The 13,373-nt window shown below is 40.6% G+C and overlaps 1 protein-coding gene across 1 annotated transcript in view; it reads right to left on the bottom strand.

Moving 5' to 3' along the window:
• Nucleotides 1-4,721: 4,721 nt before the first annotated feature.
• MAP10 (microtubule associated protein 10) overlaps nt 4,722-13,373 on the bottom strand; it is a 57,797-nt gene continuing 49,145 nt past the window's right edge. The window contains exon 3 of the mRNA XM_061378508.1: nt 4,722-4,815. Coding sequence (XP_061234492.1) covers nt 4,777-4,815 — 39 coding nt within the window. The 3' untranslated portion in view covers nt 4,722-4,776. The remainder of the gene's footprint in view (nt 4,816-13,373) is intronic.

Below are 13,373 nucleotides of genomic sequence, written 5' to 3'. Positions count from 1 at the left end.
CACTCTGGGAGGTGCCCGTCGCGAGTTACCGTACCGGGGGTGCCTGATACGGCTGTTCTTGTGGCCCTGGGTTGCAGCGCCTAGGATGGGGTTTACATGCAAAGCTCGGACAGCTGCTGAGCAGACCCTGGCCTTCCCTATGGAGACCCCGGAGCAGGCTGCGTGTGCCGCCGGGCCGAGTCTTCCCGCCCCAAGGGCGGGAGCCGCCGTGGCCACAGGGCTCTGACACTCGACGCTGAGGGTCGACTGGGCCTGCCCAACGTGTGGCAGCCTGGGAGGCGTGGCCTAGAGATGGGCCGCTGCTGCCGTGGTTCGCGGGAGGTGGGTATTGTTTTCGGTTAGGGGAGAAGGGGAAAAACCAATTAGTTTACTAAATGTGGGTCAGCAGTTTCTTTATCGAGTTAGTCTGACCTGTTCAGTTCCTGACCATGTTAAGAAAGCTCTCTGTAGAGAGCAGTAAACAATGTGCACCAGGATGCAGCAAACCAGTCAATTAAAAGATGAAGGGGCAGTCTGATCCTAAAGTGCAGACAGCAAATGTGACTAGGGTGTTAATACGCAACTAGGGGACTGTTACGAAGCTGAGCAAATAGGGTCACAAATGAGAAGGCTTGGCAGGTTTAGCAAAGAGACTGGCAGATACCTGTATGCATCCCAAAACATCATATGCATGTGGCCCTCTTTATTTGTTTAAGCTTGGGTGATGGGGAGCTGTAAAACAGCAGAGAAAAGGATTTCTCTGTGGAAGGCTGCAGTGCACAGGTTGAAGTCTGGGTGAGGTGATGTCCTACCGCTGAAGTGTGCTGATCCTGCCTGGCCATAAGCAACAAAAATACTGAGGTGTGGAAGGGGTACATCCTGGTTGTTGCTTGCTTCAGCTTGAATGGATCTCTTCAGGTTCAGCGCATCCTTGTCTGGCTTTCAGTTTCAGTAATTTCCCAAGGATTTATAGGTTGTTAATCATTTTCACAAAGTAGTATCTTTGTCAGCCAGATGAAATCCACATATCAGGAGGCAGAGTATACATCACAGTAGACAGGTATTTCTCTATATCGAACAAAATATTTTTGACGCATATATCACATATGGCCACTCTTCTTTGCATTGTTTTTTATTCCTAGCAGGATGAAGAGCAACCCTTTTTTAGTGATGTGCATCTTTAAATATACAATACTTTCAGGGCATCTATGATCAGTGTCTGTGTAGAACAGTGGGTCACCTAAAAATGTGAAGGATGCAATCAGCTATTTCACTGCATAATAAGAGTACCTTGTACCACTATGGTGCTGGCTTCTGAGGAAAGCAGAAGTCACTTTCAGTCTCAAGTTACGCTCCAGTTAAGGGTCAACACCCTCATGAGGAAGAAATTATCATCACCACTTTCAGAAGGAGGAACTGCAACAAGTGATGTTATGAGGTAGAGTTAATAAATTACACATTTGACCCTCTTGGTGGGATGCAGAATCAGAGCTGATGCCTAGGATCCCAAGATAATACAGAGAGTAGGAAATGTAAAGAGGATGCTTAGAAACACTCCCTGCCTAGCCCTAAATCTAGTGCAATGTTTCAGGATGATAGGAGTATTTCTCTTTAGCTGGGATAGATAAATCAGAACTTTCTACAGCTGCTCTATTTTTGGAGGTGAAGCACTTCTGCTTTATGTAATAGGCTACCATTTAGTCAAATAGTAGGAAACATACATCCTCTTCAACTGCAGCCTCAAGGGAGTTGAAATCTATGTTGTCCATTTGCCAGGAGAGTATCCCTTCCCAAATCTTCGCTTGTGAAGCCAAGCCATTAATTAATTAATTAATCAATCAATCAATCAATCAATCAATCATGGAATTATAGAATAGTTAGGGTTGGAAATAACCAAATTCACAGGCTCTTCCTGTTAAGGCTGAGACATGGTACAGACACAAATCCAAGCTGATTGGGCCACACAGAGCACAGTTAAGGTGTTAATGTAGAGGACGAAAGATCTAGTTTCTGCCTTCTGCAGCATTGTACAGTTACGTATTACATGACCTATATGCTTTTGTTTTATATAAAAGTTGGGGCATCATCAGAAGAAAAATTTAAGACCAGGGGTTATTTGTATCATAGTTTACAACATCCATACCTTTCTTTGGCCTAACTGCTTCACTGTATCTGGCCAGCAGTCAACTCAGATGGGAGATCATAATTCGGAATTCTTGTTTGCCTGTTCTCTGCTTTCACCAATAACTGGATTTAGTTCATTTATCTTTCTCTTACATAATGACTTTTATTCCTCATTTCACATGAGTCATATGGAAAATGTTTCATGCTTAAATAATTAATGAAAAAATTTGACAAGTATGGCATCCCTCTTGGGGGGCAGGAAGGTAGAGAGGTAAAAAAGTCAGCTTCCTATGTCATCTAAAATGAAAACTGTGTTTTCCTAGTTTACATTCCAGTACTTTGTTTTCCAGGAGCAATGAACTTGTGATGTTAACTTACAGCTTCCTGCAGGTGTCTGTCAGGCATCTTTAATGCAAAGAAAGAACCACAGGTAAGACCTGCATTACTTGCTACTAACACAAGACTACTAACACAAGAACAACACTTTCTAACTGCCTACTTCACCTTTACCCTGAACTTCCTGTGTAGAGCTTACTGTAATTGATTTTACAGGTATGGTTTTTTATATAATATTAAATTATTGGCTGGTTGCCCAGGCAGGCCACATAAAGAGATTCAGACCATATTGTTTTGTTTGACATAGAGCTTTAGTAGATAATTATAAATTAACCTTTAATTTTCAGAAGCACATGTGGAGAATTATAGGGCTGTCACTACTGTTTGACAGAGACTCTGATTTTTTGGTACCATATTTGGAGAACCATTTCATCCTGTTTCCAGATACAGGACTCTGACACTTATGTTTTTATGTGGCTAAGACTTTGGTCTTGCAAACAAACTTTTCAGTAAAGTAGTCGCAGCATCAAGGATTAAATTAGCATTCCACTTTCATTTCCATTGTAACTTGTACCATAAAATGTTCTCTCCTTCTGGATGTACTGCCAAGGTTGAAGTCGTTTAAATGCACTGAAACCAGGAAATAGTTATGCCAGTTGTGCTTCATAGAGTTTTCCTGTTAAGAGGACCTTATGTTTGCTAAATGAATTGGAAGTTTTATGATATGTTGTCAAAGATTTCCTATTCAAGTTTGTTCCCTTTGATATATTTACTTTATAATCTACTGACCACATAGAATGTGCAGTTTGCTCAAGAAGCATGAGCTGCAGCATGCAAATTGGCTTCTGTATAGCTGTGTGCTATAACCAGTAGTCTTTGGAGTTAGCCTTTGTGCACTCTTGGTGATGGGATTTTTACATTCTTGGCTGGATATCGTTAACTGAAATAAGTAGAAACAGCACATACACTGGCAGTCTGGAAAAGGAAAAATAGACAACACAGGTTTTACTTCTTTTAGGATGAGGAGAGAAGAACCCAGCTTTTCCTCTTCCAACATGGGTAACTTAATGAGAGGTCATTTATTCCTAAAAGGTTTCCAGCTAAAAATGTTTTTCTGTCCAAGTACTCTGGTTTTGGTAGGCGACAGTCGGTTAACTGATTCAACTGATGCTGAATTAAACTGTATAGTTGGGCAAGGCCATGCACGAAGTATTTACAAAAGTCTGGCACTTGGAGAAGACCTCTTCTGGAATACCAGAGCCAGGCTGTGATTCTGGGTGACCTGTGGAGATCTTGGAAGAAGCTGCCAATCATTGTTACAAACTGTTGATTAAGCCCTAGGGAAGCCTGTATTGCTGGATGTTCGCTAAAAAAAGACTTGGATAGTGTCCTAGATCTTTATGTTGAATGGGGTAAAATTAATTAACTGCAACTTTCCAGACCACTGACTTACAAAAGAGATCATTTATATTTATGGTATTCCCTAGAGCAGAAGCTGGAAGGAATGAGTGTAATCTACTGTCTTTGACCTGCACCCTCAACTGGGCAGTAGTTTACATTTCAGCATTCTGCCTCAAGGAAGGCTCAGTACATTGCTACAGTTTTAGGTCTTGGTTTATCTGATGTTAGGTTTATTTTGTTGTTGCTTCTTGTTTGGGGTTTTGGGGGTTTATTTGTTTGGTTTTTTTGTGTTTTTTTTTTTATGAGAGGTGTGCGGGTGGGGGGTTTTGGTGCGGTTTTTTTCTTGGTGGGGGGTTGTTTGGGTTTTTTTGTTGGTGGTTTGGTTTGGTTTGGTTTGGTTGGTTGGTTGGTTTGGTTTGTTGTTTGTTTGGGGTTTTTTTTCCCACACAGGGGAGGGAATGGTTAGGTTGAAACCCTTTTCTTGCTCTCTAGCTGAACGTGTCTTTTTGATTCATGGTACCCCAAGTTTGTATGGCATTTTTTTTTGCATTAGGATACGGAAGTACACTTCATTTTTTAAAGAGATTTAATTTTAGAAATTTCCTGACTTTGTTCTTGTTCTCACTTGCAGAGAATGCTCCTGCTCACAGATAGTGGGGCTAACTATATACCACTGGCAATCTACTGATAACAATGATGGCATTTCTGATGTAACTTTGTTTTGTCTGTGGAGTAATCATGTCATCAGCAGGTGTCTAAGAATAAGCACTTAGCATCTACAGCCTGCCAGTCTGTAATCTTAAACTTCCCAGAGAGATAAGCCATTAGCTGCATGCAGGGCCTCCTCTAGATGAAAACTGTGGTACTCCCACTGTCAGTGGAGTACCCATGGATCTTTTGTGTGTGGTTCATGCAGTAGAAATCCTTTATGTTCCATCAGTTGTTATGTTCCCAGAACAGAATTTCCTGTATTTCCTGAAAATACAGACATAAATTATAACAAATGTTACAGATACCCTCTATATGGAAGTTGGAGAATATTTGTGAAATTGAATTTACTATTGTAAACAGGGACCAACCAACCTTCACATAATGTAGTTCTCTGTCTCTACCAGCATAGACCTCTGGGGCAATTGCAGCCAGTTTAGAGAGGAAAAATACAAGAAATTTAATAAGTTGGTGTACATTGTTTTGAGCACATGTCTGGATATGAGAGGAGTGCCCTTATTATGGTCTGAAGGGAATTATGTAGCATAAACAGGATCCTTATTAGGCAGGAGAGAAGCCACATAGAGCTCAACCCGTAGCATAAATCCGTAGGAAATCAGGTTTTATTGTTGCCATTCTTGATGAAACAGCTTGCTTGTTTGCTCTTTTCAGTAATCTCCCACCTCCTACTTCTTCAAAAAGAAAACGGTCTTCTTGAAACCGTATAACATTTTGTATGGTACTCTTATATTTTTAATTGAATTAGCGAGAATAATTCACTCTGTAAAAAAAATCTCCAGCTTGGTTTGTTATGGGATGAGAAAAATGTTAATCTGTTATTTTGACATACTTACCTGCAAGTTTCAAATTTCAGCTGAATTCTCCTGTGCATTAGATGTCAGTGGAATAATCTGTAATTGCTGAAGAACTTCATTGCAATAGAGAACAAATGTTCATATTCCTAATTTTTTTCAAGTGCTGTTCTTAACGTGTAACAGTTTGGTCAAGAAAATGTCATTCTTATGATTGTTGGTTTACATAGACAGGAACGGAAGTGAATTTCTGTACTACTTTGAGTGACAGTTGGCAGAGTGCTTGGTACAAGCTGCTGTACTGGAACAAGGGCACCGGGCAGTAATTCCTGTAAGGCAGTTCAATCAGAGAAACCATAGGATGAAGTGAATATAGAAATCCGAGGAAGTGAAGCAAATTATCTCCCACTGGGACTTAATCTTCTCAAATGCAGTAAAAAAAAAAAAAATAAAAATACCCAAAGTTAACAGGTGTGAATAGTGAAGAGAATCCAAAGAAAAGCTAAGCCAGTCTGACAAGCTGTAGATGCATATCTGCAGTTAGAAGAATGTAGTTTTCAGACTTTTCTTTTTTCCTCAGATGTGCTCCCTTTTATGATTAACAGCTTGTATGCATAAAGGATGCAGTGGTAAGCCCTGCAGTATACACTTGTCCTGTCCAGGAAGGTCTTCATGTCTCTTTGGTATCCACACAGAAGAGGAAATACGGAGTGATCATGTAGGCTGTTAAGAGTCGCTGAATCTGATAGCTTTAGGGAGGAAAGGCTGTTCCTGTTCCATGTTCCCCTTTCAACTAGTAGTGAGACTGAGCATGTATTCCCAACAGACACATACCCGCATGCAGTGTATGTGCATATATATATATACACACATGATTGTCCATATAGATCAATGCCAAGGGAAAACGCAGCATAAACAGCAGCAATGGATTCATCCTGTTCACTTCTTTGGGCCATCATTGTGAAAGCCCTTTAATAGAAACTACATGTATGTGTATGCACACAATATGGTTCCATCCAGAAGCTGGCCTTAGGCACTCAGTCTGTCCAGTAGCTGGTTTCTGAGTTTCCTATGCTCCCCAGTTGCTGGAGCTGGATGTACAAGCCCCTGAGTCTTGCAGCCCCATTCCATTTGCTGTTAACTCAGACCCTCTTGTGTACACACACACACACAACACAGACACACTCAGGCGCACTATGGCTCCTTCAGGAACAGGCCATAGACTTTCAGTCTGTCCAGTAACTAGCCCTGGATCCTCTTCAGTTGCCTTATGCACAAACACATAAATGCAAACAAGTCTCTCACCTGACCCACAGATTTTACAGTGTCCCAAAGACTGATTTGCCTGCCCCTTTGCCTCTGTGCTCCTTTGTGTGCATGGAGCCTTTAATCACAACTGAACAGATGAGGTGAGCAGACAAAGTTTTTTTCTGCCCTCATAAAGTGTTTAAAGAGGCAATAAAGTCTATCCTGCCCCTTGCTAGGTGAAATGTCTTCAATCTTTCGTAAGTGGGCAAAAGGATCCAGTGTTCTGCCCCAGTGGCTGTGTCTGCAGGTAGTGCAGTTCTTCACCCTCTGTCATTCAGGTTTGGTTGCAAAACTATACCATGCCTCGTTTGCTGGGACTCTGCATATTTACAATGAATTGCATTCTTTCCCCCAACGTCTATCATTTCATTGCTAGTCATTCTGTATCATGAAGTACTTCCGTAACTCTTGCCATTCAGCTTTTGTTCTTTCCTATCTTGAATAATTTAGCATCAGCAGCAAGCCTTTTACTTTACTCTCCACTCTTCTTTATATAATTTGCAATGAAGTTGAATAAAATAGCCCCTAGTGTAGATCCAGATGGACATCTGGTGATAAACTTCATCATTGTGAAAAAGCCCATTTACCTTACGTTTTCTTTCTTGTATTTTATGCAATTATTTATCCACAGTAAGTTTGGCTCTTCAAAAACCTTATGTGAATGGCCTTTTCAAAGGCTTTTGGAAACCCAAATGGACTTTTGTCAGATTATCTGTTTCCATGTGTTACAACAAAATCCAGGAGATCTGTGAAACATAACTGGTTTCTTGCCAGGACCAGACACCACATTCTTACAATAAGTTTCCAGACTTTCTCAGGCACCTAGTATCCCATTTGGTTTTTAAATTAGTTACTAATTTCAAAAGTTATTAAGTCTAAAGAAATGGAGAGACAGCATTACTGCAAAATCGAATTTCCCTAAACCAGAAAGTTTCTGATTCTTCCAGCCTTACTCACACTAGTAATACCTTGAAATGCTTTCAGTTAGATTTTATTATCCAGTAGGATATTAATCAGTATAAATGAAGTTGGCAGAAGGATCCATAAATTGATTTATTTTTCTTTTGTATATTCTGTTTGGGTTAAGAGCTTTTGATCATTCAGGGTGAGCAGAGACCATTACATATATCTAGTTGTTATCTGAGTTATAACAGGTGAAATATTACCCACTTTTTCTGTGTGAAGCCTAATACATTCTGGTTGTTTGAGGGTTTATCTTTTAGAAAACTGTCCAAGTGGGATGCTGAGGGATCTACCAACACATTTCAATAAAATATTCCAGTAGTTAATTACCTTCACTTACAATTTGCATTTTGCTTCCTGTTCAGATTTTTTTAGCTTTGCTTTTCAACCACTGAATCTTGTTACATCTTTGTCTGTTTAATTAAAGAAGCAGGATGCTGTTCTACTAATTTGATACTATGTGTGCTTACATTTATGTCAATATCAAAGAAATGCCTGTACATTTCTCTTGTTACATCTTCCCCATCACCTTAGTAGTTACTTTAAGGGAGATCCTGTACCCCTGCTCTTGTTATAAGAACAAACACGTTTTCTCAAGAAAATTCAGTAACTGGTAGTTATTTTTTACTCCTTCTTTTTCTACCAAGAAAAGAACAAAGGAAAGAAATTCTGCATGCTAAATAAATTTCTCTTAGTGCCACCTGTGGTTTTGCCCAGCCGCAATGAGGAAAGCCACAGAGTAAACAGTCTCTCCTGTGCTAAAATCTATACAAACTCTGGCATGGCTGCCAGTCATTTCTTGCCTTATGTGAAAAACAAAACCCTGTTTCAGCATTAGCAGTTAATGGTATTGAAAGTGCTGAATAGCCAATTCAGCTCAATATTACTGTGAAAAAAAAAAAGTAATTTGAGCAATCAGATGGATGAAATTCAATTTTTAAATTATAAAACCATCTTTATGGTTACCATGTGCTTTGGTTACTATTTTTTATCACGTGTTTTCTAGCTTAGCTACATTTGTCAAGTTACTGGTAATGTAGTTACGTTTAATTTCTCCTATAAACCCTTGCAGAGGGCTGCTTATAATTCTGTTTCTGTCATTACAAATTCTGATTCATCAGTTTAGATCGCTGTTCTGAAGTCTTGGTTGCTAGGAACAGTGGTTTGCCTCCTTGCCAGGAATTGAGGATTTGTTTTCTTCCCAGAAGAAAAGCTTGTTATTTACTTGTATGTAATACGTGCTTTGGCTGCATGACTGATATTTAAATACGTTTGTAGTTCAGGTGTTTTTCAAGTAAAAATCCTTCATGACTGAAGCAAGTGGGTCAACACAAAGTGGGTAGAAGTATCATAGCAAGGCAATACACTTAGCATTTTAAATTTAATAAAGGATGGATACCTGTATTATGATCCTGTGTCAGAGATTGGCAATCATCCTGCAATAACACAATACAAAGGTTTGTATTCAGTCTTACTACCATTAATTGTCATAATAGGTCCATGGACCAGTAATATCATGGCCTGTTCCTAGGGGAAGGCTCCTTCCTTCCAATTTCATTTTGAAAATGCACTAGGAAACTTTTCCTATTTAGTATTATTCCTGTACCATAGGGGGAACATTTTAAATTTCTGTTAACCTGGAATTAAGTTTAATTGTTGGAAAGTACATTTTGGAAAGTCACATCTAAAGATCACCTGAGCAGCTTGGTGTCAAAAGGAGAGCTGACTGCTCTGACTTGTTAAGCTAATGGGAGATGACATGACAGAAGTCCTTTTTAAATTAGGGAAACCACGAAAGGAAGAAAACATGGGAGATGGGGGGACAGTTAAGGCTTGGGAAGATGCTCTCTTTTCCCTCAGTCATAAGTCTCCTGACTCACACACTTAAATGAAAGCATCAGTTGTTGTATTATTTGCCTGAATTGTGCTATAGACTAGACTTGTGCTGAAAGAATAGCAAAAAATGGTTCTTTCTGTGGTGTTCTGAGTTCCTCATCTCAAGGCACAGCCTTTGAAGGTTGGTTGGTTGGTTGATTGGTTCGTTGGTTGGTTGGTTGGAAGGATTATAGCCCTGGGTTGCTTGGACCCAAGGCCAGAAAAGCTTTGTTGTGGTGTTGCTTCCCCCTTGTTGGGTGAAAGTGGAAGAGAGTTAAAGGAGCTTGGTCAGTGTTTAGGCTTTTTGCTTTTCTCCTTATTCTACCATGAAGTTTGTTGCTTGGTGACAAAGCAAGGAGTTCACTGCTTTAGGCATGGCCAGGGCCCTGGCCTCAGACCATATCTATTCCTGCAAAGCCTCCCTGCACCCTGACAAGTGCAAATTTACTCCAGTCTCAATTACAGTGTTGCAGTCAATACCATTTCCATGTTATCTTTTCTCTGTTGCAGGAGTCTTGACTTTGGTCCTGTTACTTCAAAAGGCATTCCTCTTCCACCTTTATGGTTAAAAAAACAACTCATGTAAGTAAGGATGATGGGACAAAGTCAGAAACAAATTGCATTAAGGAGGGTAGCTGGACCTAGTGAAAATTATCCTAATGCGTTTAAAATACAGATGTTACTCTCTAAATGATTTTTGTTGATGTTATTTAATTTGAGATAGAATGATAGAATCATAGAATAGTTATGGTTGGAAAGGACCTTAAGATCATCTAGTTCCAAACCCCTGCCATGGGCAGGTACACCTCCCACTAAACCATGCCATACAAGGCTCTGGTCCAACCTGGCCTTGAACAGTGCCAGGGATGGAGCATTCACGACTTCCCTGGGCAACCCATTCCAGTGCCTCACCCCCCTTACAGAAAAGAATTTCCCCCGTATATCCAATCTGAACTTCCCCCGTTTATGTTTTAATCCATTACCCCTTGTCCTGTCACTACAGTTCCTAGTGAATAGTCCATCCCCAGCATCCCTATAGCCCACTCTCAGATAATGTAAGGCTGCTATGAGATCTCCATGCAGCCTTCTCTTCTCCAGGCTGAACAGCCCCAACTTTCTCATCCTCTCTTCATAAGGGAGGTGCTCCAGTCCCCTGATAGTCCTTGTGGCCCTCCTCTGGGCTTGTTCCAACAGTTCCATGTCCTTTTTATGTTGAGGACACCAGAACTACACGCAATACTCCAAGTGAGGTCTCATGAGAGCAGAGTAGAGGGGCAGGATCACCTCCTTCAACCTGCTGGTCACACTGCTTTTGATGCAGCCCAGGATACGGTTGGCTTTCTGGGCTGCAAGCACACACTGAAGCCGCCTCATGTTCATTTTCTCATTGACCAGCACCCCCAAGTCCTTCTCTGCAGGGCTGCTCTGAATCTCTTCTCTGCCCAACCTGTAGCTGTGCCTGGGATTGCCCTGACCCAGGTGTAGGACCTTGCACTTGGCATGGTTAAACTTCATGAGGTTGGCATCAGCCCACCTCACAAGTGTGTCAAGGTCCCTCTGGATGGCATTCCTTCCCTCTAGCATATCAACCAAATCACACAGCTTGGTGTCATCGGCAAACTTGCTGAGGGTGCACTCAATCCCACTGTCCATGTCACCCACAATGATGTTAAAGAAGACCGGTCCCAACACAGATCCCTGAGGGACACCACTCGTTACTGGTCTCCAGCTGGACATTGAGCCATTGACCACACCTCTTTGCATGCGGCCATCCAGCCAGTTCTTTATCCACCGAGTGGTCCACCTATCAAATTGATGTCTCTCCAATTTAGAGATCCTTCTTGTTTTACATTGGGTACAATTAAAAAGCCAGTAATTACCATATATTATATGGAACATAACTATTCAAAGTTTTGGAAATGGTTATGGCAGGCTTAGCTGGCTGGTTGCTAATGTTTTAAAGAGCAGCCTGTATGAATATACATTGAGACAATCTAAGTGAAAGCCAAAAGGTCCAATGGAAATTTCAAAGCAAAACTTTGATGACTAATACCATGATACATTTTAGATACCGTTAATCTCAGTGTTCTGACCAGAATGTGGTTTTGATTATTTATGTTCTGTTTCTTTCAAATTCCCTTCTATGTTTTGTATTTAACTGTTGTAGCATTTGGCACTGCCTGTCTTAATCCATTTTAGTTGTGATATAGCAATTCACATAGCACAACATTTTCCTCCAGAGGCATAAACAGCATTTCGCTGTGTAAATTGGCAGAAGGGAGGACAGTTATTCCCATGGTATGCGTACAGCCCATAAATGAATCCTTCTGGATAAAAGATGTACTGTAAGTGTAAGATCATTATCAAGACTGTTATAAAAACCTGAGTGCTGCTTGGAGAGTCTTTAATACACTTTTGACACTCTTTCCTTGCTGGTAGTTCAAAGTTCTTTAGTACTTTTTCTGCTCTTCTTTGTTCATAATGTTTTGGGGTTTTAGTTAAAGAGAATAAGCTGAGAATCCTGGCTCCCACAGCTAACTGTTATTCAGCACAAGTTCATCCCACAGCCTTTTCAGTAGAAGCTATTAGCTGTTATAAAACCTGTATCAGCCAAAGCAGCATACAAAGAATATACCACTATTTAAAGTACTTCATAAGTTTGGCATAATTCCTCAAGGGATGGAATGGTATTTGGGCATCATGCCTAGTAAACAATGATAGTAACTGTGATTGTCTGAGAATACCAGTCACTGATGTCTCAAATTATCATGATCAACAGAAAGCTGTTTCAGCATATGGCTAAGTCTTATGGGAAGTACTAGTTCTTCTACTAACTTGTTATGTTGTCTTTTGACTCCTTCCTATTGCCTTTTTCTGCAGTATTTTTAATTTTTGTTGCTGCTTTTTGTTGCTTCCTGCCTCATAACTAAAGCTGCTGGAAACTCATTCCTTCCTGGCAACTGGAATCAAAAGATGGGATTCACCTCAGACTCAAGCTGCCTGCCTCAAGGGCTGGAAACTCTGGGTCAATGCTGTTACATCCCATGACTGAGAGAGAAAGCAGGCTTGCTGTTGCCTCTGTCCTTGAAAGTCTGAGTCCCTGCATCCTCCAAATAGTCTAACATGCTTGCTGACCATGGGAGGGAAGGGGCTCTTTATACCAGAAGTGTGTTCTCTCCCCTTCTCACCTGTACTGTCACAGATCTTGTAGTTTCAGCAAGACCCATTGATCTCAATAAATGAAATGGTTTTCAGATCTATTCCTGTTATATCATCCATGATTTCTGCTTCCACTGTTTTCTTCCAAAGTTTTGTTCAGAACTCCAGCTAGAGGCAAAACCTGATGGTCAGGTAATTGTGGATATTTTGGGCTTAACACTGCATGTTCTTTCTGTTTTTCTTCCAAGTGCTATTCATTTTATGATCCTTTGTACTTTATAGTTCCTTCCTTTGAAGTCCTATATACGATTTACGGAGGTTAATGTAATTGGTGCGAGCCTGCTCTGGTAAAACAGATAGAAAGTTAATACCACAGTTTTAGAGATAGTAAAAGAATAGCATAGTTGCACAGCCAGGGCATGAACTGACTTTTAGTCACATGCTCTAACTGTAGGGCTAATAGCAGCATCTTTGTGATCTCTTAGGAAAGAGATGTCATGTTTAACTTGGCTGCTGCCTTTATCTTGCATAGTCTCCATTTCAAATAGCAAAATTTAGTGTCTTCAATAGTCTTATGGTGTTTTGTTGTGACTGTAATGGTTCTCAGTTTTCCCTGCTACATAGTTCTTAAGTAGGCTGCTTCTGTTACATCTTTCATACCCCAAGAAGGGATTGCATGTCCAAAAGCTTAGTCAAGTTTTTCAAAAA

Source organism: Neopsephotus bourkii, unplaced genomic scaffold (assembly GCF_033783945.1).
Source record: "Neopsephotus bourkii isolate Nb327-2 ecotype Australia unplaced genomic scaffold, CSIRO-AGI_Nbou_v1 NB_1767, whole genome shotgun sequence".
NCBI classification, from domain to species: Eukaryota; Metazoa; Chordata; class Aves; order Psittaciformes; family Psittacidae; genus Neopsephotus; species Neopsephotus bourkii.
This window is presented reverse-complemented; position numbering and strand designations above follow the sequence as displayed.